The sequence below is a fragment of the Rhipicephalus sanguineus genome, chromosome 2, assembly GCF_013339695.2.
Source record: "Rhipicephalus sanguineus isolate Rsan-2018 chromosome 2, BIME_Rsan_1.4, whole genome shotgun sequence".
NCBI classification, from domain to species: domain Eukaryota; kingdom Metazoa; phylum Arthropoda; class Arachnida; order Ixodida; family Ixodidae; genus Rhipicephalus; species Rhipicephalus sanguineus.
The window spans coordinates 140,050,455-140,073,790 of record NC_051177.1 but is presented as its reverse complement, the minus strand read 5'-3'; the positions used below and the strand labels follow the sequence as shown (position 1 = coordinate 140,073,790).

At 47.2% G+C, this 23,336-nt stretch overlaps 1 protein-coding gene across 1 annotated transcript in view; it reads right to left on the bottom strand.

Moving 5' to 3' along the window:
- Positions 1 to 17,550: 17,550 nt before the first annotated feature.
- LOC125757379 (uncharacterized) overlaps positions 17,551 to 23,336 on the bottom strand; it is a 55,238-nt gene continuing 49,452 nt past the window's right edge. The window contains exon 5 of the mRNA XM_049412932.1: positions 17,551 to 17,664. Coding sequence (XP_049268889.1) covers positions 17,551 to 17,664 — 114 coding nt within the window. The remainder of the gene's footprint in view (positions 17,665 to 23,336) is intronic.

Sequence of the window (23,336 nt, the reverse complement as noted above, 5' to 3'; positions counted from 1 at the left end):
GAAATTCGCGCAAACGCCGTGACGTCATAGATTCTGAAGTACACTGGCCTCTGAGGGGGGTCATTGACTTTACATACCAAGTTTCAGGAAATTTCGTTGAGCCAATGTCCCGAAAATACAACGAATACAGTTTGAAATTCGTGACGTCACGCGCGGAGATTTCGGCGCAAAATAAAAAATGTAACTTTGGCCTTAATTTTCTCCTCTATTAACAAACTTATGATGTTGACATTAACGACATTTGATTTCTGAAAGTACACTCTAACAGTCTAAACCGATTCGTTACTACACTTTAGTGTCCCTTTAAGATACTGAGCAAAGTCCAAGCCCGGCCCGACCCGAGCCCGTCAACTCAAACCCGGGCCCGACCCTAAGCCCGGAGCTTCAGGCCCGGGCCCGGCCCGGGCCCGCCGTCAAAACTACTTTACCCGGCCCGTGGGCCGGGCCGGGCCCGGGTTTTTGGGTAGGCCCGAGCCCGTGCAGTGATCTAGGAAAGATAGTGAGGTTAACCAGAGGAAGCCTCCGGTTTGCTACCCAGCACGTGGGAAGGGGATGTAAAAGAGTGAAAGAGAAGGAGAAGAGTCTGTGATGGCAGCAGGCGACAAAACAAAGAAAAAAGAAGAAAGTCGTGACTGCAGCAGCGTCCAACTGTTACACAGCAACATTGCCTGCCAACAGGCACTGTTTGTCGCTCAGTCCGGTTGCTTGCAATGCCTACGATTGTAGAGGCAGTGCAAAATCACGCTAGGAGCAGAAAGGTTTCGCAGGGGTGCGGGAGAATAAATACAACGACAGAGAAGAAAAATAAAGAGAAGATGGCTTTCGCCTTCGATTTGTTTTAGGCGAGTGCATGAGGGACCCTGTGAGTTTTCTGGTTAGGGGGGAGGTATCCCCTACCTGACACTCGGTGGTGTGGGCACTTATATGTTCAAACATTGGCCTCTCCTTTCCGATCTCGTCTTTTATTCCCTTCCTTCCTCCCCTAACAACGTTGTGCCGCGCTCCCCTATGGATTGCAGAAATAAGCATATTTCCCAGCATCAAAATCACTCTTTCTCTTTGTCTACACCACCGTCTCCTTACAACTATTCGCCCCAGGCTCACACTGCCGTCGTAGGAGCATCTCGCACCGTGGCAGCTAGACGTGCATTCATTGATTCGTTTTGCTTATACTCTCACGTTTCATTCGACAGCTACATGGGTGTTGCAACAATCGTTTACTCACATAGTTCCAAATAGATAATAGGCACGCAGGACCGAAACGGTTAGTCCCTAAAGCGCGCCTAACCAGGCCCCATTTCAAATATTTTAGTCACCGGAAGTTGTAAGGTGTCGCCTGTTTCACATCTGTTTATTAAGGCCTTATATCCCCTTCAAACGCGAGAAGCGACCATCGGCGTCAGCACGAGTGAAGCAAAAAAAAAAAAAAAATAACGTGATGACGTCACTCTAAGACGTCATCCTGACATCGCAGGTAGTCAAAATATGTGATGTCATCATGAGTCATAACGATGTCACCACATGACATCGCCGCTTTTCAAAGGTGGGCAGAACCCCGAGGCACTGCAAAACTACGCGAACTGCAGAAAACTTTCAATGCCTCCGATCGCGGAGGCAGTGCAAAAGACCGTTGGGTGCAGAAAGGTTTCGGAGCGTGTGAGTGGAAGGGACAATACGATTGACTAGGAAAAAAACAGGGAATGTGGCTTTCGCTTTCCAGTCGTCTTAGGCAAATGCCTAAGATACCGTGCGACTTTTCATCGGACATGCTATTGGCCGCGAGATCGAGCGGAGTCGCCGTCTGGCTGCTACTGGCTGAAGCGCGCCTAGTGTGGATTGTTCCATGCGTCGTCTGCTAGCAGCGTTGTGTTTGCATGTGCGCGTACGTCATGCAGGGCCCTAAAACGCGGTTTGTTCCGTTGCGCTGGCGCAACTTTAACCGCTCGTACGTATGCCTAACACGATGTAAAGAAGCATTTGTCCTTGATCAGCTGTATATGTACTGTAACAAGATAAGTGAGTGCACTTGTCGAGAGTTCTGTGTGCGGTCGTCGTACCGTCCGTTCATGAGATTCATATCAGTGTAGGTGCCGCTCTATGATTCAAGCGCATTGCAAAGTGCACTCGACGTTGTCCTAAAGATGAGAAGTATTAAATCTCATGTGAATATAGCCTTTTAGCGGCTCGGTGGTTAAAAAAAAAAGGCTCTCATGCACTTGCGCGTTGTGGTTAGGTGTATAACTTCGGGACTGTCGTTTATAGGTTACGCGACGAGCTTTAGTTGTGTACGGTCCTGGTCCCACTGCAGAGAAATATTTCTGTCAAGTCACGTCTGACACTTCGGTACTTAAATTGTCCCCTAAACAGAACAGAAAATGGTATGACACGGAAATCGCAAAACTGAGTTGCCTTGCGCGTTTATAACTTGTGGCGAAATGTATACAAAGACACCCGTGTACTTGCGAGGTAGCTTATGCCTGTCAAATTTGAGCTTTGGGAAGTTCAGTGTCGGAAGTGCGTCAGGCCTCAATCTCTTCCGCGAAAACCCTTAAAAAAAAGACAGCGATTGAGAAAAATATATTCATCAAGATCAGCAGTGGCGATAAACTCGCTCGCGCATTTTCATCGCTTACGTGGCGAGTGAGGGCTCATAAAACGATACCCTTTACTGTGCACCAGATCATGCATACACACTTGCCGCGTTTCGGTGCACGTACCTGCCCTGCGGAACACTGAGAACTGTTCTAGCGGCCGTGTAAACACAATGGAACATGCGCGAACTACAAAAGGGCTCGGGAATTCTCGTTTAAACAGACTCATAGCCAAGCGCGAACAAACCTTGCCTTCACAGCGCAGACGGTACATGAATGACAAAGAATAAATTCTATGAATTAATTTTCTTCTTTCTCGATTGATTCCCGCTTAATTTTCCTGCGGAAGTGTACGAAAATCAATGCACAGGGAAGCTTCCTCGAGCGTTCGCTTACTGCGACCGTCTTCGTGCTCGTAGTGCACAGCAGCAACAAGCATATAAATGCACACATTAGCGAAGTTATCGCTGACTACTCACCATTCTTTCTCGTCTGCGAACGATTGAATGCACCGTCGTCGAAGTGCTTGCTGCACACCATCGCGTACTTGGAAGGCGTCTTGCCGTTACGAAGCCTAACGAGCCACAGTCGGCGACGTTCCGCGTCGGTGCGATAAAAATGGAAGCTTATCCCTGGCTCTGTGCAGTATGTGCGGCATTGTGGCGCCGAACAAAACCTCACCATCGATAACGAAGAGTTTTCTGCGGGTACGGAACACAAAATCACGAAGTGAAAATAGAAGCTCCGTGCACTTCTACACACACCACACGAAACCAGTATCCACACTAGCGGGGTGACGGTGCTGCCATCTATAGGTCGATCTCGCCGCGAATAGGAAGCTGATCTACCCATTACTACGCCACCAGAAGGCGAGCTTCACTGCGAAAGCCAACGCCCTTCCGCTTTGCATCGCCTAGTATTCCCGAGAGGTGAAGCTCTTCGAAACACTAGCGTTTTCTTGGGCAAGTCGGTGTTGATGCTAGCTTAACATCCTGTTTCTGGCGCTAAGTTTGAAATACAAAAAAAAAAGGGAAAAGCAAGAAACAGAGGAGCGTAAACTAACAACTGCTCAATAACCGTCAAAGGTACAAAACAAAGTATACACCCAAGCATGCGCGGTAGTGCGTGAACGAGACGTAAACATGCCATCGCGATAGATATTTATATAGTAGAGTGGAGCTCGAGCCGTTGGCGCCGAATCTGCCATCGCTGCGCTGGTTTTTCATCTACGCCTATAATAAATGCCGTATACGAATGGTGGATGTGCGAACAAACCTTCAGACATGGGACTCTGAAGAACGGATGTTGCCCGCTGCCCTAGCACGGTCTGACGAAATCACGCGGGGAGGTATCACCCAGTATCCATCGGCCATCGTGTTCACATTTGCGCCTGCATGATCCCATTATGAAGGCAAAAGTCTTAACCTCATTAGACGCTGACCTTGAAAACGCGGCTTGCGGTACAAAAGCCCACGTGACCCCTAAAAAAATCCGGTATAAATTAAGCATCGAGCCGGAATCGAATCCAAGTATTCCGCGTGTCATTCAAGTACTCTACCATAGAGCCACGCGAGCACTTGAGACCGCTTTGGAAAAGGAACATATGCAGTCGTCACGTCGGAAAAATGGTCATGTTAACAGATGTGCGGCAGAAGCGTAGAATCGCGCTAGGCGCAACGTCATGTGAATTGCGTAACCAGTGGGTGGTTGAAGGCTACCAGCTTGTTACAAAGGGTTGAGCTTTTATTATCAGCAGTATCAGCCACTGCGTTAAGATAGTGTCCAGCTACTCCCAAGACCTCTCAAGTCCCGATGATGTGGACCATGATGATGATGATGATAAAATAGCCATACCGGACGGCTCTCGCCTTTCAGCCCTGTTTGGCGGATGCATAAGGGACCCTCTGAGTTTCTTTTTTACAGCGAAAGCTGTTATGAGATCATTTCACCGGCCGTTTTTGGCGCCGTAGTTGTCCGCCGCCGCCGTCGCCGCCGCCGCCGGTGTCCGTAACCAGTATCGCTCGAAATAAGAAAAAGAACGAAATAAGAAAAAAGTTCCAGGATGGAACGAGGTTCGAACCTAGGCCCCCTGCGTGGGAGCCCAGTATTCAACCTCTGAGCCATGCCGGTGCTTGAAACTGCTTTGCAAAAAGGTCCTAGGCTTCATGTCGGGAAGGAACCACATTAGCATATGCAATATAGCGTGGTAGAAGAGTAAAATAAGCACCAAGCGTCGCACAACGCGAATTCTGTAACCAGGCGTCACACAATGCGAATTGCGCAACGAGTAGGTTGTTGAATGCTTCCAACCCATTACAAAGATCTCTGCCATAATTGTTCATCGTCATCAGGCACAGCATCAACAAAGTGCGCATAATGCCTTACATGCGTATAGCAGGTACCAACGCTCTCCGTAGAATGACGAAAAATGGCACAGTGCCTGCTGCCCTACTTTTAAAAAATTACAATGATTTATAGCGTAGTGGGTTCCTCGCAAGTGCACTTGTACTGGTTGCCAAGGAAGCCCATAAGCGCATGATCCACTTCCTCGGGGTCTCAGTGAAATTACACTGATTTATAGCGTAGTGGGTTCCTCGCAAGTGCACTTGTATTGGTTGCCAAGGAAGCCCATAGGCGCATGATCCATTTCCTCGGGGTCTCAGTAAAGTTCTCCCCCCCCCCCCCCCCGTCTCTCTCCCACGTCAACGTATGTTATACAGCATGAAGGGAGAGGGAAATAGTGACCGGGCGTCACCCAATGCAAATTACATAACTGGTGGGCCGTTTACAGATTCCAACCCATTACAAAGGGCTGAGCCATAATTCTTTATCGTCATCAGTCGTCGCGTCAACAAAGTGCACATAATGCCTTACAGACGTGTAGCTGCTGCCTCGCTTCTCCGCAGAATGACGAACAATGGCTTATTAGGTGCTTCCCAACCTCACAAAAATTGTGATTTATGGCGTAGTGGGTACCTTTCTAGTGTACTTGTATTGTAGCCCCAAGAGAGCTTAACGGGCTCTAGAAACGCCGCTCTTCCAGCTTTCGCTGTGACTGTGCTGCGGTATCAGCGCAGGCCTGGCGTTTCTTACTTTTTTTTTTCGCGCGGCCCAACTTACTTTGACGATGCTTCAAACAGCGCCTCGAGAAACCCTGTCTGGCCTTGCAGAAAGAAATTACCAGAAGTGAAAGCAGCGTTATTTCTGCAAGCTCTATTCGCCTTCATTACACTCATCCAACGCAATTTTGTGTACGCTGGATTTGTTTTTAATCATAGTCAAGCCGCCTACTATAGCAGCTTCTTTTTGCGTTGTCCTCCATCTGTGAAAATATACGTGGTAGAAATAAAGATTTCATTTCATCGACGCATGTTAATTTATATGACAACTTAGAACTACTGCGAAGGAAGGAACAAGCGGAAAGACAGGGAGGTTAGCCAGTTCTGAAGCGTGCAATCCGGGCGCGGTCGTACTTGGGTCGCTTGCGGTCGCGTGACTGGTGATAATTTTAGTTTTACTGACTGAACCATGATGTGTACAGATGAAGCGAAGGCGGAGGTTCTATATATATGATTGGGAAGGAGCATATATATATGCGATTGCGCCTGATGTTTATTCGGGCCAGTATTACGACGCGCCCATATTACTGCTTTCAAATGACAGTTTTTTTTTTCTTGTAACACTCACGTCTCGTAGCTGAGGCAAAACATATTGCACTGTGAACCTATTGCACTTGGACGGGACGGATGGTTGGTAGCTCGTCACAAGTTTCAGCTTTTGCACAGGCTTTCTCAGGAACAACAGATCGTTTGTCGAGACCTGCATCGTTGGCGGCAGAAGCGCGCGCGACCGCTCATTCGAGACCGCATTGATTCGATAGAGCTCGCTGATATGTATAATCCATAGAGTGTACTCTTACGTTGTATACTCCCTCCTTGCTTTATCAGAGCGTACTAAGAGGCTAGAAAAGCTCGGCATGATGTAGTATGTCTTGTTGAGTAGTCTTGTAGACGGATGGTGACCTATAGCGTTGCCGAATGGCGGCCCCACGAGCGCTCTGTGCGGCGACTGCTGCTATAAGGCAAACTTGCTCGGGCATTGCTGCATCATGTCTCCAATTAATCTTTAGTGGTACGAGCAACGAGCAACACTCTTGCTTCTCTGCCAAGCACTTACTTCCTGTTTTCCGAATATTCAGAATAAGACTTCTAAAAAAAAATTTCTGCCGCTTCCACTAAGTCGCTCAAGGGGCTGGGTCACAAGAAAGCTGGTGGGCATCTAGCTGGTCCTGGCTTGGCTAGGCTTTTACCCTCTCACCTCTCTCTTTCCCACCCGTTGCCATACTATACTATACTATACTATACTATACTATACTATACTATACTACACTATACTATACTATACTATACTATACTATACTATACTATACTATACTATACTAGCGTTTAGGCGTTAAAAATGTATGACTGTGTCATTGTTTATAATTTGTGTAATTCACTGTTATTCGAGTGTTTTTTTTTTCTTAAAAGTATCTTGTGTGTCGTTGTCGTTGTTGTAACTATTACATCGATTGTTAACTGTGTCATTACCCATGTGTACCTCCCCTACGCAATGCCTTACGGCTATGTAGGTGAAGTGTAAATAAAAAATAAATAAATAAATATACTATACTATACCATACTATACTATACTATACCATAGTATACATGGCGATGCTTGCTCTCTCCTATAGCAATGTGACACAGAAATTGGGCAAATCCCAGAACTCACCACACAGGTCCAGTAAAAATTAAGGGAACACACGGGCGGCAAACGCCGATTTCGGGCCGCACGTTTCAGCTTTTCTTGTTAACCATCTGCAACGGGTGCTTGGGCGTTGATTGTGCGCGTGCCGGTTCATGCTGATGATAGTTTTCTATCTACGACACACGGCAAACCTCGACCATAATAGCTCCGCTGTAAAATAGAAGTCGATGGTTCCGGTTCGACATGTGATATCGGAGAATAGCTTTACTTAAGAGCCCACTAACTGTCAGGATAATCACTGAAAATTGATTGAGTTCTTTGAAAGTGGGAAATAAACTTTATTGAATCCAAATGGCAGTGGGAAACACTGTGAGCAGCTGGTATCGCTGCACCACCTGGCGGAGTAGATTTCAATAACGCGCTTCTTTCCATGTGGCCTTCGAGATCCGCTTCGGCAGCGCGACTTTATTATTATTATTATTATTATTATTATTATTATTATTATTATTATTATTATTATTATTATTATTATTATTATTATATTATTATTATTAATAACTCCAGACTTTATTATTCACTCTAACTAAATACGTTTTTTGCGACAGGTGCCTCGCCATCGTGACCAATGCCATACCCGAAAAGACCACTCAGTCAATTGAATTTCAATGCTGCTCAAAGTGCCCAGCAGTGACCTTTGAGAGTGCAGCTGTTTTCACAGCAATACTCCTGCAAACACACTCTACAAATGTCCACGTTACTAAGGGCCTCTACACATTGGACATGGGAAAACCAAAGTGAAACACTAACTTCACGATTGGCAATGTTTATTCAGCACACTCTCGGTGTTCGGTGTCAGGAAAAGAAATGTGAACAAAAAACCGCTTTTTTACGCCAGAAACGTAGGCGAGTACGATTATCAGTGCATAAGACAAGGAGGAAACGCAGGTCATGCCGTTATTAAAGAAACTGAACACCTTGCTTCGGCCATGCCCTATACGTCCGATGCTTCTGTGCACCTCCGCCAATTAGGCTGCTAATAAGTTATTTGTCCGGTCACCTGCAAACAAACAATCTCTTAATATGTTTGATATCCCTCGCAAGCTAACACGATCAATTTTAATTACATTATATATTCTTTTAGCTCTATATTATAAGTTAGCTTCAAAAAAATAAATATGCAGCCTTAATTCAGAAAAATAGTAAGCTCGCGATCCTCCAGCCTGTTCGTCGACTTATTTATGAAACGTTCATTCCGCGAACGCTTCCACACCACAGCAATACTTACAAGGAACCGAAACGCAGTAAAAAAAGCTTTATCACTTGTTTAAAGGCTAACTCCGGCGATTTTTCGAGGTCGATGGATCTCAATGAAATTCGCTGGGTACGTTCCTTTGCACGTTTCCGTCATTTATGCCAAATTACAGGCTTGAGACATGCGCAGATTGTTTGCAAATGAATTTTAAAGATTGTCTGCAAACGCCCTCCTGGCTTCCCACAATTATTGGCAACATTGCGTCTGTGACGTCAGTATTGGGAAGGCGGCGGAAGTGACGCAGTCGAGGGCACCGCTAACTTCGGCGCTTCGGCCGCTACAGCGAGCGTCTGCTGTGCACAAGGCGACAGACAGCGTTCGTTTGGCCGGCACTTCGCTGGTCGTCCCGGCTGTCAGTTTTCGTACTCCGCGCCGGCGTGACCGGCATGCCTTGCACGACTTCCGGTTCGTTCGTAACAACCTCTACGTCATACGTAGACAGTACATTCGGTTGGGTTTCGGTTTCGGTGTTGCGCTTTTTTACTTATTTGAAATTATTCTCCAATTTGCCGAGTATTTCTGCTATCGGGCCCGTAACAGGAGCGTCTCAGGAACATAAAAGCACCATTACTTTGACATGGCCAAAAAATCGCCGGAGTTGGCCTTTAAGCATATACAAGGCATCTGGTACGCCGTCCACTTTTACAAACCTTTGGCAACTGGAGTGTACGGCAAGGATGCACAAATATCTGTTTTGAGGTGTTTGTTTCTTTGTTATTGGAAGGGAGTCACCTGGTCAGGTAAGAGCGATGCGTACCTCTTGAGCTTCAAGCCTGTCCGATTTGTTAAAAAAATAGCAAATGCGTCTGCAAGACACGTCCCACTGGCCTCTTCTGAGAAGAAACAAGACTATTCAAAGAGAAGTAGTAAACACGTCTAGCGAAAGGACACACACAAGGAAGAAAATGCACAGATACAGCGCTGTATATGTGCGTTTTCTTCCTACTCTGTTCTCCGTGCGCTATTTATTATTTTAACGCGATGGCGTTACAGAGCTCGTTTTGTAGAAATTCAGATGTCGGCGTTGGCGGTCGTTCGTTGTGAGCGAAAAATATGCGATGTTCGTGAGCGAAAATACGAGATAGATGCAACTAAAGAAATAAAAAATATATATTCGGTTCGAGTGGGAACTGAACCTAGCACTTCGTGGCAAGCAGGTGTTTTACACCAGAGCCACGCCCCTGCTCGAAATTGCTTAGGGAAAAAAAAAACACAATGTGAATGTTATGTGGCGCGAGGAGTGTCGTGAACACATGTAGTATTGTTTGGCAGAAGCGTACAATCACACCAGGCGCCTAAACAAGTGAATTGCGCAACGACTGGTTGGTGTAAAGGCCAACCAATTTCAAAACACAGAGTCACAATTACTTATCGTTATCAGCAACTCCATCAACAACGTGTGCATCGGTACAGGCGCACGCGTTGCGTTACGGCCGCAAGTGGGCACCTCGCCAACTCGCACAAGGAAGAACTATGTCGTAGTGGGCACTTCGCAACTGTAGACTACTTGCAGCAGGCATTCTTGGATAGCTTGAAAGGGCCAATTTACAGGTGCATTGACGTTGTTTTCCTTGCGGCACGATTTAGGTGTCCCCCGAAAAGCGAAGTCACGCTAGCGATTGAGAAGGCGATGCGCATGGGGCCCGATTACGCTATCGCGTTCTACTCTTGAAGGCGAAGCTCAAGCGTCCTCCAATTTTTTTAGCTTGGCAAGGTAAGCTTCTTCACAAACTTTCAATTTTTTTCAATGTGCAAAAAAGCTATGTAGAGCAAATTCTAATCTGAGTTGATTCGCTGGGCCTATGCTGGGGCCAATTATAGCCGTCGTTTAGATCGACTTCGCGCTGTAATCTGTCAGGCGCATGCATGGTTAGCTCACATGGAAGAGCGACAGAATGTAAACGGAATTGGTCACATTTATTCGCCGGTACAGGAACTGATGCTTTTAAACTGCGAAGTTTGCTTATGTAAAGACAGTCCGTCGCTCCTTTCTCTTTATTTTTTTTCAGAATCACGTGACCTTGACACTCCTGCGTTCTTTTAGCAATTTCAGGAAAGACCCTTCTCGCTTCTCGGAAGACCAGTTTTGCCGCTGTCGGGTTCGTTGTGCCTCAGTTCGCATTGCTCTCTCTTCTTTGTAGTGGGAAAACGAGCCCAGAAGTGAGATCACTACGCCGCCACGCAGCGGAACTGTTTTTACGTGCGAACAAAGGACAGTCCACTATTTGCTCTCGAGCAGGAAATATTCGTATTTCTTTCCTCCACTAAGCCAAGCTTTTAACATTTCGAAAGCTCGGTTTCCAATACTGTGTAGCAACGCGTCGCTATGGATTGGATCGTATTTGCAGCGCTATTTCGTGGAACAGGGTGTTTTCGATAGGCTGCCGCGCTCCATTGACACTCGCTAAAGAGTAACAACGACATTTTACAAAATAATTAATTGTTGGGCTAGTTGGTTCAACATATCTGGGTTGGGAGAGCGAAGGCTTGGAAGGAAGGACAAAACCAAACATCTGTTCTTGTTTGGTCTTGTCCTTCCTTCCAAGCCTTCGCTCTCACAACCCAGCAACGTTTTACAGTTTTAGTAAGATTCGTGCCTGAAATAGCAGCGACACCGTGAGAAATATCAGCGAAAGCTGGCCACGATGAGCACAGGTTACGCTCATGAGAGCAAAATCAGTTAAATGCAACGGCTAATAGATGAGTAATGATTAGACTCTCACCGCTTTAAACTCGTAGAAGGACACTGGATTGGGTCTCACTAACACGCCGTTCAAATCGACGCTCTTGACGTTACGCGCCAACGATGGCACACTGCTTGAGTCGTTGGCGTCCGACAAGGTACAGCCGCTCTCGTAGACCTTCAGCAGCAGCCTCAAATCCCCCAGCTGAGGATTTCGCACCGAACCGGCAAAGCGGTCACCGCGATAGTTTTCTGCTGCCACACTGAAACAAAAGGCAAGGCCGATTAAGCAGCTCAATTTACGCGACACAGCTTCAGGCTATGCAGGGGTCCGTGACAATGCACCGTTGCCCCATCACACGGCTATCACAAGCACGCCTTCAATTACCGTGCACACTTGAGGAAACTAAAATCGGCGAGCAACACTGACTCCTGTGCGTGAGATTCCTTAGCACAGCCAACGAACCCGCGGTTTTCCTTTCCGCTCCCTTTCCACTTCATCTAGATTTGTGCTTGTCAGAATATGATAAAAAAGATTCGAAGCACAGCGACTCGTTTGTCTCAGTGGGAAGAAACAATCCAATGAGCCTAAATTACCTTTTCCCGCTGCTTGTGGCCGACAAACACTTTTGTTCGTTGAACATTACTTACGTTGTAACAATGCTGCTACTCGAAGTCTGAAGATAATTTATTTGAGTTTTTCCCACGACTAAGCAATATGTCACCATATATGCTCAAGTTATCCACGAGGTTAGTGGTCCGAAGCTACCCAGTGATGAGAGTTACCAACAGTGCTGCAATTGGGCCGAAACATCACGGTCTCTCGGAAGATGAACCATATTGTAATTCACCGTATTATTGCGCCGAAGGATTGGGCAGCGCTCCTAACCTTGGATCGATTTTATCAGTTTATTACACGTTGCTGCAATAGTCGTTGCAAGGTGTCTCTCATATCACCGTGAGTTTTCTCGAACATCTAATCGACACTGTCCTACATGCAATTCGAAGTAAAAGCCATTTAATTTGCATGTTTGTACTAGCATCAGTGAGATTGCCCACCCCATGATGAATGCATTCCGTGCGTTGAAAGAATGAAACAAAAACTTTGTTAGATGTAATGATGATCCGAGAGACGCGAGGGCAAGACTGGAAAAAACAACGGTTACTTTAGCAGAACAACATGTATTTAGATAAAGTAAACTGCTGGAGAGACAAGAATACGGCGTCTTTTTAGTTGCACAGCCGTCCCCCTTCTGCCTTCTCCCGGGACCTGCGCACAGCCGCACAACCAGGCTCGCCACAGGGGGTTCGCTTCGGTATCACAAGTGACTACATTGGAAGTGGCCATTATATATATAGGAAATAGCTGGCCGACAACAACCGACAAGCCGACTACAACCGACAAGCCGCTACATAACGGTTCGACGTTTTTTGAAGGGATAAAACGCTGCGCCGGACGTGTGTCTCAAATTAAAGATAAAAGGAAATGTTACGGCCCTTTCTCACAAAGCTTTCTCGTTTAAACGGTGTCTGTAAATCACCTTGTAGCAATGACCGCGTTGTCGCTTTCATATATGGAGGGCGCCTGAAGGTCGGCGAACCCTGAAGTGCTCCTAAGGACTAACCACACGACACGCTCTGTGAATACGCACTCAGAACACTCATCACCGTACGCCTCTGAAAGGCTCGACTATCTCACGTCCTCTGCTCTTCCCTTTACCCTCCAGACCAGGGACTGCGGTGGGAGCTGATGTATTCTCCGTGGGAGAGTGTATCCTGAAAGTTGAATGATGTATATAAACGTTATGAGAACTAACAGACAATAATGACAAGGAAAGTATAGGGGATGTTATTTGTAGCAATTGAAATATAAATGTGAAGTAAGTAAAGTGGACAAAAAGATAACTTGCCGCCGGCAGGGACCGAACCTGCGACCTTCAAATAACGCGTCCGATACTCTACCAGTGAGCTACAGCGGCGGTCATCCTCCCGTCCACTTCATGGGGTATATATATGCATTTAAACTTAGGAGTGTTAGCGTCGATAGCAGCCGTGGCGGTGAGTGTGGAACACTCTTTTTCTGCCTGTTGGCGTCACGTAGCTTGTGATTTTTTTTACGACCTGGCAGCTGACCAACAATCCCTCGCATACTACCTGAAGGCATCAAGACTGCCAGAACGAGACCCTCGCTATGAATGAAGGAGAGAAGATGACATTTAAGGGCTCGTTTTTTTCTTTGTTAGACACAATATTAACGAGAACTAACAGACAATAATGCCAAGGAAAGTATAGGGGATGTTTATTTGTAGTAATTAAGATATAAATGTCAAGAAAGTAAAGAGGACGAAAAGATAACTTGCCGCCGGCAGGCACTGAACCAGCGTGGCTTTCGGACGTTAAACCCCAACAGTTATTATTATGTTTGTCTGTATGCAGTACGTGCTACATGCGAGGACGCACTTCTGGGGTCTTGACGAGATTGGAGCGAATAAAGAATGATCTACGCAGTTCACAGAATTGTAATGCAGTTATCGTTGACTCAAGCGAAATTCCCTGCTTGACACTTCTTCATCACTTCAAGCATCCATGTTCGCATGAACTTCTATCCTGTCTGTACTTTTTAAACGACTGTGGCAACTTCTGTGAAGGTTCGCAGATCTGATATACTTTCGCATTCTTCTAGGCAGCTCCAGTATCTGCGAAAGTAGCGACCCGAATCCACTCCGCGCTTTCTGCTGCTGTCGGCGCTCCGTAAACAACAGCCGAATACAAATGCATCAGCAGGTTCTGACTTTCTCGCAGTAATAACTGCAAGAGAGCTGAATCTCAGTACCGTAATGTCAGTACCTCGGGGAAAGCATGTGCCAATATTCGTGTATCGAGTCTATAAGCTCAAAAACATGTTAAACGTTGCGTTTCGTAAGATGCAAATAGGATCAAATAGGAAGGAGATTTCTTCACATACTGAATATCTATTGTTTAAAAGTATTTTCGCCTGGTTATACGATATGCTTATGCGCTATAGCTAGGGACCTTGTACACAAAACTACTGTAGTAAGAGACTGAAAGAGACTATAAGCCACAAGAGAGTACGCCGAACCAAAGACGACGACGACGGTGTGCGCGAGCGAGACGCTCGCGAAGCTCGAGAGCTGGAGAACGTCGCCGGGCTGGAAGAGCGCGGCCAGGAACGAGCGTCCCGGGAACGAGGAAGCGTTACGGGCCGGGCCTAGCAGCTGTTCCTGTGGTGAACGAGCGTGCGGGCCAGGAGCCGAGATCGTGGTCTCGGTGCCACGTCCAGGCGGTTCCGGCGCAACCCGAGCTGACCCCGTTCCGGAGCCGAGATCGTGGCCTCGGCGCCACGTCCAAGTGGACCCTTTTCCGGAGCTGAGATCGTGGCCGTGGTGCCACGTCCGAGTCGGCCGTCGTCAGCGTGGGCCTGTGAGTACCGCGACGAGCAGGTCGTCCGTCGTATGTTCGTGCACCTTCGCACCACGCACCTGTCCGCTTCCTGACTGCGGTATGTGAGTGACGTTCGACGGGCCTATACGGCAGGAAGCGCCGATCCTCTCGCGTGTGGTTAAAACTCTAAAAGTTAGGACTTAGGGATATCTGTATTGATCAGTGAGACAAAGCGTGTGTAATTTTCTGTGTGTAATTGTGTGTGTCAGGTCAATAAATGTGTTTCTTGTTCGTGCCTTGGTTTTCCTGCATCTGAGGGCCCAAGAACCACCACAACTACGTAGAAATAATGCGAAACTGCGGTGTCTATGACTTTAAAAATAGTGCGAGTAATTTCAACGCGTCTAGCTCTAACTGTACTCCGGCCTTCGTAGATACTAAGGAAACGTCCGTACATGCCAAGACTTAAATTTTTACATATTATGTAGAATATAAATAAAGCATGACTTACGCTTCTTTCAGCCAGTTTAAGTCGATGTCATTGCACCAGAGCAACGTTTATAAATAAGAAACGACAGCTTAAAGAAGTCATTTACACAGTGCCTAACAAAGTGGATCCATTGCAGTGTTTTTGTGCTTTGAGACTGCTCTTAGTCGCAGATGAATTGCGCGTGACCTACCTATCATTGTAATGCTACTTAGCGTCGTGGGCGATTGCTGAATGGAATGAATGATTGAATGAACGAACACATACTCCTCGCATAGCCTCCTCCGGGGAGTTGTCTTCGTCATTCGTAAGCTCAGAAATTTTTTGTTGGATACGGCTGCAGCCTTAAATTTCTTCGGTCGTTTATGTCGGGCGGCATCGGCGCGTCATCTTTTATCTTCTCTCTAGCGTTCCTCAGCATCTGGAACGGCCCAATAGAAGGCGCATCCCGCACCCACCGAAACGCCTGTTTGGAATTAAATTTTAGCAAAGTCGGAATTTTCTTCATTTGTACAATGCTTTATGTCGGCTATACATCTTCTCTATAGAGAGAACATTAACTCCCCAACCTACTTTTACCTAGTATTGTCTGTTTTGTGAAATCATAACACTGAGTAGTTTATAGTTTTGGTAGTGAATTTGGGTGATAAAACTGCGCTAATTGAGGCACAGCTACAAGCACAAGAAAATCGCCTTCTCCAGACTCCAACTGGCACAGCAGTCCTAACAAAACTAGGGCACGATGCATTAATACAAAAACATCAAGAAACTAAAGAGGTACCAAACGAACTCAGAGAATGGTACACGGTATCGCCAATACCAAAGAACATGGATCCTACTCTGCATGCTGGGAAAAGAAATGCCAGGGCGGAATACATTGACAAAATGACAAAATATATGAACACGGTGTGATCCACTGACGCTGTGCCTTATCAGACCGATGCAAGGAAGGCTGTGTCTGTAATCACAGACCGTAGAGGGAAAATTACAGCCTGTGCTTCAATAGATCGAGCCTCGACAACAGAAGCGAAAGAGGTCGCCATAGCCCTTGCAATAAAAGAGGGATGGGCGCGAAACGCTCTATTAACCATTATTACTGACTCACAAAAAGGCTTGCAGAAACTATCTAAAGGGGAAAATTGGGGCACAGGCGCTCCGGATATTGTTTGGGACTGGATGGGACCCCAATGTGAAATACGTCCAGACTGTGGCCTGGGCAACGGCGCACGAGGGCGTGACTGGGAACCTGCATGCGGACGAGGCGGCTCGTGGCTTTACACATCACCAAGCCACACCATACTCTGCAATAGAGGACCCTACCCCCGAGACCCTTGCTACGCAACGATTCTAAGATACTATAGAGAAAATATACAGATCTATCCACCCCCACATGGCAAACTCAGCGCTGCGGAGGCGACCGTGCTACGAAGACTACAGACGAACACACATAAATCTGCACACTCTTTACCTGATATACCTCACGGGTATGAGACATATGTCCGTGGTGTGGAGCAGCACCAACACTTTCTCACGTCACGTGGGAGTGTGCGGAGCACGGAGAAGAACACGACACAAATGGCACATGGGACGAATGGGAGGCGCTGCTGTCCAGCCCGGTCCTGAAAGATCAGCTATGACAGATCCAAAGAGCCGAACGGATGGCTCGTGCCAGTGGGGCCTTTGAATAGGGGCACCACCCTGCCGGACAGACTACACTTTTCACCCCATATTCCTTGCCGGGCACTGGGGTTCTAGCTTGTCTGATTTCTGTACACCATAAAGTTTTACTACTACTACTACTACTACTACTACTACTACTACTACTACTACTACTACTACTACTACTACTACTACTACTACTACTACTACTACTACTACTACGCTTACGAACAGGACACGGGAAATAAGCGAACATATCCAGCGCAGACTAACAACTGATTTATTGGAGCGACAACTCTTTCTCACAGCACCGCTGGTGCTGTCCACTTCTTTCCAGTGTCCTGTTCCTAGGCGTAATATTATGTTTTTTACCATGTCTCACCAACTAGCCCCCCACCACACTCTCCTCGAATTCAGGTGCTTGGGAGCAGGCGCCCTGTCAGGCTTTTCTTGCATTTTTGTCGGCCTCATAGTGGTGACCGTACTTTTTTACCTGAAATTAGTTTCAAGCTTCACGTCTTGTTCAGGGTGTAAGTGAGTGCATGCGCCACCCTCCAACTCCGTCCAGCTCCTGAATTCCCTTTGCGATAACGCTTGACATGGTGTTCATTAGTTTCGCTGGCCAATCGTTTCGGCACGGGGAAGTGCTTGGTTTACTAAATCTGAACACTCACTCTGCTCCCGGCGTCCACGACGCATACCAAAGTATGTAGCCTCCCGCGGCAACTTCAAGGTTTTTGTGAGGAAAACAGTAGTCTAAGTTTTTGTTGAAGAATGCCGGAATCTGTAAAACAAAGCAACAAGTTCACAGCTACACATCGGCATAAAAACATGGCACTTCATTACAGCATTTCCTTAGCACACCACAGCAAAAACTTAAAGGACGCTTGAGCTTCGCCTTCAAGAGTAGAACGCGATAGCGTAATCGGGCCCTGTGCGCATCGCCTTCTCAACTGCTAGCCTCACTTCGGTTCTCGGTGCATACCTCAACCATGCCGTAAGGAAACGAACGACTGTGCGCGTAACATTGGCCGTTTCAAAGTATCCAAGAATGCCTACTGCAAGTACAGCTTTAAGTGCCCACTACTCCATAATTATTGCTTTTGCGAAACAGCGAAGGGCCCACTACGCGTCCGTAAGGCAACACGCGGACCTACGCAGCTGTTCACTTTGTTGATGCTTTTGCTGACAATGATGATTAAATATGTCAGAGCGCTTTGTAATGGGTGGACCTTTAAAACACCCACTCATTGAGCAATTCACATGTTTTTACGGCTGGCGCCATTCTACGCTTCTATCACGCAATATTACATGCGTTAAGGAGACTCCTTCCACTACATGACATTTAAATAGTGTTTTTTTTTATTTCCGAAGAAGTTTCAAGAAATAGCGTGCCTCTGTGGTACAGCATCTGCTTGCCACGCAGACTGCCTGGGTTCGATTCTCACTCGGACCCAAGATTTTAAGTACCCAAGGCACTTTGAGCGTTTCTATCTATCTATCTATCTATCTATCTATCTATCTATCTATCTATCTATCTATCTATCTATCTATCTATCTATCTATCTATCTATCTATCTATCTATCTATCTATCTATCTATCTATCTATCTATCCAGCCGACTACGTCTGGTTGCTCTCGTGATCGCCACCTCAACTTAGCGCAGACCAAAATTGGCATGGAAGGGTAAGAGGGTTTGACGAATATGACTGTCTGGTCATGACATGAATAACATCAAAATCCTGTCATGTACGTCGTCAAGCCCTTTCCTCCAGACACGTGTGGCACATAACTGTATACCACGGACCTTGGTATACGGGTATGCGCCACAAGTGTCTGACAGTTTATACCCAGGAACGGCGAGAATAGACATTGGTAATTTACATGCGAGAGCGTTAAGAAAAACCAACACCGGCAGCGTTGACCCGACGCATGCAAAGAAAATTGTCATTGGCGAGCTTAAAGGTCAAACACACCCCTTATGTATGTTCGCGCTTTCGTTTGCATGTATGCATGTGTGCATGTATACGAGTAGGCAGCAGCGACGCCTCCAGTGTCGCTGCTGCCTACTCGTCGCAGGAGAGAATGAGGCGCGAGAGGGGGGAGCGTGGGAGAGGACAGAGAGGGGGACGTGACGCGCATGCGCAACGCCACCTATAAAAACAATAGAGGGCGCTGGCATGCGCTGGCGCATCACGTGGGGGAGAGGAGAGAAGGCGACCGAACACCTGTGTAAAGAAGGAGAGTGAGAGAGAGGGTTTGAGCGTGCGCAGTAAGGGTGGTCACGCCGCACACCACCGGATTGAACTTCGCCATAAGCTGCTTCGCATCTAATACACGAATTACCGCTTGCGGTAAGCAAAGCTCGGAGGAGCTTGAGCGTGTTTTCTATCACGCAACGCTCCTACGTTTTCTTTCAATTTGAGAACTGCCCTTGAGACGCGCACGACAATGTGGCCCCTTTCTGTACCCACACGTGATGTGGAAGGAAAAAAAAGAAAAGGAACACCGGTCACACCTTACGTCAGACGCCCCTGTGTGGCAGGAGACGCAGAGGGGTCACTCCACGCACCGCAGTTTAAAAGAAAAAGAAATATCTAAGAGCGTCGATTCTCCATTGTCGACACTTGCAGCGCGTTGCTCAAGCTGTGACAGTAGTTAATTCACGCTTGTCCTGTGTATGCCTGTGCGTTCTTTTCGGGCGTCCTTCCTTGTGCTTCAGCGGCGCGCTGCAACAATCGAGCTGCTTCTCGTTCTTCGTGTGACATTCCAATTTCTTGCTGTCGCATTCATTGCATTGTCCTTGCGGCGAAACTGTGACTTTTTCTTTTGCTTTCTTCAGTCAGTGTGCGCAGCGAACACGTTAGAGTTAAAGGGGTCATGAAGCACCCCTTGGGCTTGTTGAAAAAAAACATCCTGCGGAAAGCTGACACGGCTATGAACTGCTCAGCCAAATATTGCAGTCGTGCGCGCCGCGTAAAGGCTACAAGCGGAGCGCGAGGCTGTTGCTTTCTCAGGCGCCCTCTTTTCAAACAGAGACCGGTTCTCACTCTCGTCGGTGGGCGGGGCGTCTGCCGGTTGACGTCGCGTATCTGCTTCTCCGCGTCGCAAAAGACATAGCATCCTCACTGGCCGATAGCCGACATAAATCAAGAGCGGCGTTCGGATCAGATGCGCTTCTTGCCACGGGGTGCCGCCACTTGGCGGCGCCGCACTCCTCAGTTTAACTTTACACGGTAGCCACGCTCGCGCACGCGAATCACAGCGGGAGAGCGATCGCGTTTCACAACACGCGTTGACGTAACTTCTTTCCCCCGTGCCATCCCTCCCTGTGTAGCTTTCAGTGCGCTCGTCGGCCCGAGAAAAGACAGAAAGCGCTGAGAGCGTGCACCAAACCCCCGTTTGCGGCAATCAATGTTTGCGGCAATCAATTCGGGAGGGAGTAAACTCCGATACTGAGGTCATTAGATCATTACTTGGAAAAGTGGTTCGTGACCCCTTTAAGAGTTACGAAGACGATACAGTAGATGGAGCTGTTTGTTCGGTAGACCTAGAGTTACTGTATTTGCTACCTTTGGGTAGCAGAGTTGCGCATAGGTCTGGCTAGCAACCATGGCTATGTCGCGAAGACTCACTCCGTTTTTGCAGGCGACATGCCTACCGGGTCACCGGTAGACATGCTTGGCGTGTCGAAGACCGGTGATTTACTTTATTGTTAATGACTAGTGTCAACCCAGTTCGCTGCAGCGGCGCCATCGAGAAATACAAAACTTGGCCCCAGCGTCAGCTTCTCCGCAACGCATGGTTGCTAGCGGCGTTTGGAAGACAGATGCGCAACTCTGCTACCTAAAGTTAGCATATGCAGTAACTCTAGGTAGACCTAGAGTTACCGTGTGCGCCACCTTTAGGTAGCATAGTTGCGTATTTGATGGAACTCGCCGCTCACGCCCCCATTCGCCAAGCGCGCGCGAAAAGCATGCTTTTGAGGGAAAGCCAACTTCAGGGCTGCGCGTATGTTGGCGACCGCAGCGCCACCACCACTGCTTTACCGCCGCGTCATCGCTGTCCCAAGAAGTCTGGCAGATCTAATGAATGTTTTTCGTTCGTGCTGCAGTGGTGTTTTGCATTGTCTATTTTCGCTGTACGTCATTTCTGTCTCATAATAATATTTTTGCGACCAGAGTAGGGGATAAAAAAAAAAAACAGGTTATGCATGGCTACTAGCCCACTTTTAACAGCTGGCTAGTCGCTGACAAAAATCTGACGGGACCGAAAGATAACAATCTGTGCTAGTGAATGTTTGAATATTTACCTCATTGGTCTACCAAAACAGCATCACACAGTGCGAGCACTGTGTAACATAAAAATTGTGTTACGTAATGCTTATTTTATGCCACATCTACCGAGATCTACTTAAAATTCTCGTTATCTTGCGTTATTTGTAAAACACAAAGTGATATACTTTAGCACTTGTTTTATCACCACTCATTATTTTCTCGTGCCACCTACTTTATCTTTCGAAGCACTGCGCCAAAAACCACGTGAAGCGAGCACTGCGCTGAACTTGTTATCCAGAATCGTGTCTGTCGAAGTTTCCCTATTTGCTATTTAAAACAATTAAAACAAAATATTGCTTCCGATAGTTACTTCCATCGAACAAGTTACAGCACCAGTTTCATCTCAATTCATCGTTTGTTCGAGTTTCCTTTTTTTTTTTTTCTTCGAAGCGAAAGTCTTTGCACCAGCGACGTGTTATGAACGAACGAGAAGCAAACGCAGCCGCTGAGCTGCGCCGTCTCCTACATTTGACAGGAGTGACTTTCCTGCTTAACGTGGAAGATGGCGGACCTGTGCGCAGCTCTGCTCCCGTAGAGAGCTGTACAGTAAATCTAGGTAGGCCATCGCACTCATCTTTCCGCTGATCCCGGGCCCTCGTATGCTGCCGCAATAGCGTATAAGGTAATGTAACGCCGCCGTAGGATGCGAAAGCAAAGAGCGCAATATTTTAAAAATATATGTCAATGAACGAACACGTATAGCGTTCAAGAAAACCATAGCGACAGTATAAATCCACGCGATAGATTACGACCACAACGGAATATAATAAACCAGTGCGAAGTAAAAGAGCATTACGTATACTCTGGCTGCTCTCAAAGCGCGATCCGTATTTCTGTTTGGGTTGCGGCGCACCGCTCATGCACATGTCCACATGCCTTGTTTCTCTCGAAAAAAAAAAACGATGCCACACGCCATTGCGAAGGGTGTGGAGATACCCGTGGCCAAATAAATGAGCCGAGGAAAGCAGCACAGCGTTGCACAGGTCGCGCAGAAACAACGTGGTGACGATATCTGACGAGTGTTTATTGCGCGTGTATATAATCGCAGTGGGAAATACAATGGAGATGTATTGCAGTACAAGGTTATCTTACAAGTTCGATAGTCATATCTCCTCTGCAACAAACACTTTTCTTGAACGCCTACCTCAGATCGGAAGCGCACGCCACCAGAGAACATCAGTTCCACTTTGCTAAGGGGTGCGCCTCTTGCAGCTGCCGTCTGTATGAGTTTTTAAGCGCGCAGAACTCCGATATTGTGTTCTCGTCGATTTGTGGCAGCACAGTGAGGTCTGCTGACCGTTCGGCACTGGATGACGAAAGAAAGAGCCGCTTTTGCTTGGTCGAAGAGCTCCGCCAACGATCGCTGCGCAGTCTCCCTGTGGCCTCTCCTCACGGAGACGCCGGCAGACGATTCCGCAACTGCAGCTGACTGCACCCAGCAAAAAATGGCGGACGCACCCAGTGTTGCCGGAGCACCAAGCATTATGAATATCCCCTAATAAGCACTGAAGTAACTAACTAATCAACGCTTACTACGTAACCGATTGTTCCGGTACTACGCACTCGCCGAACGCCAATTTCTTATATTCACTTAGGGCGAACCAGTGTGCTCGTTTGTTTAGTTTCCATATACACATATCCCCATTCAAATCATTTTAATCGACTATGAGATGGTTAGCAGGCAATTTTCTGTAGTAAACTTAAGCTCCTATCTATCATATCTACCCTTAAAATCTCCCTTTCGTTACGTTGTTTTACTTTTGCGTGTTCTTTTCTTTTTCGATTTTGTTCTTTGTATTTCGAACCCCACTCGGTGGTCAAACTGCAGTGCTCCGCAAGGAATATAAAGGGGCCCTGCAACACTTTTTCAGCATGATCAGAAAACGCTGCCGATCGGTAGTCGCGGCTCCCGAAAACACGCGAGCGAAACATTATAGCGCAGCACGTGGCCTGGGATTTACAATAAATTCTCAGTCAGCTAAAAATCGATTCCTCTTCCCTCGACAAATGATGCTATTTACTCAATATCACCGCATCATTGACTCAAGTTCCGCGCTATTGGCTGGTTCTAACAAGGCGCGCTCGGTAGTTACTGCGGCACCGGGGGAGGCCTCCACTT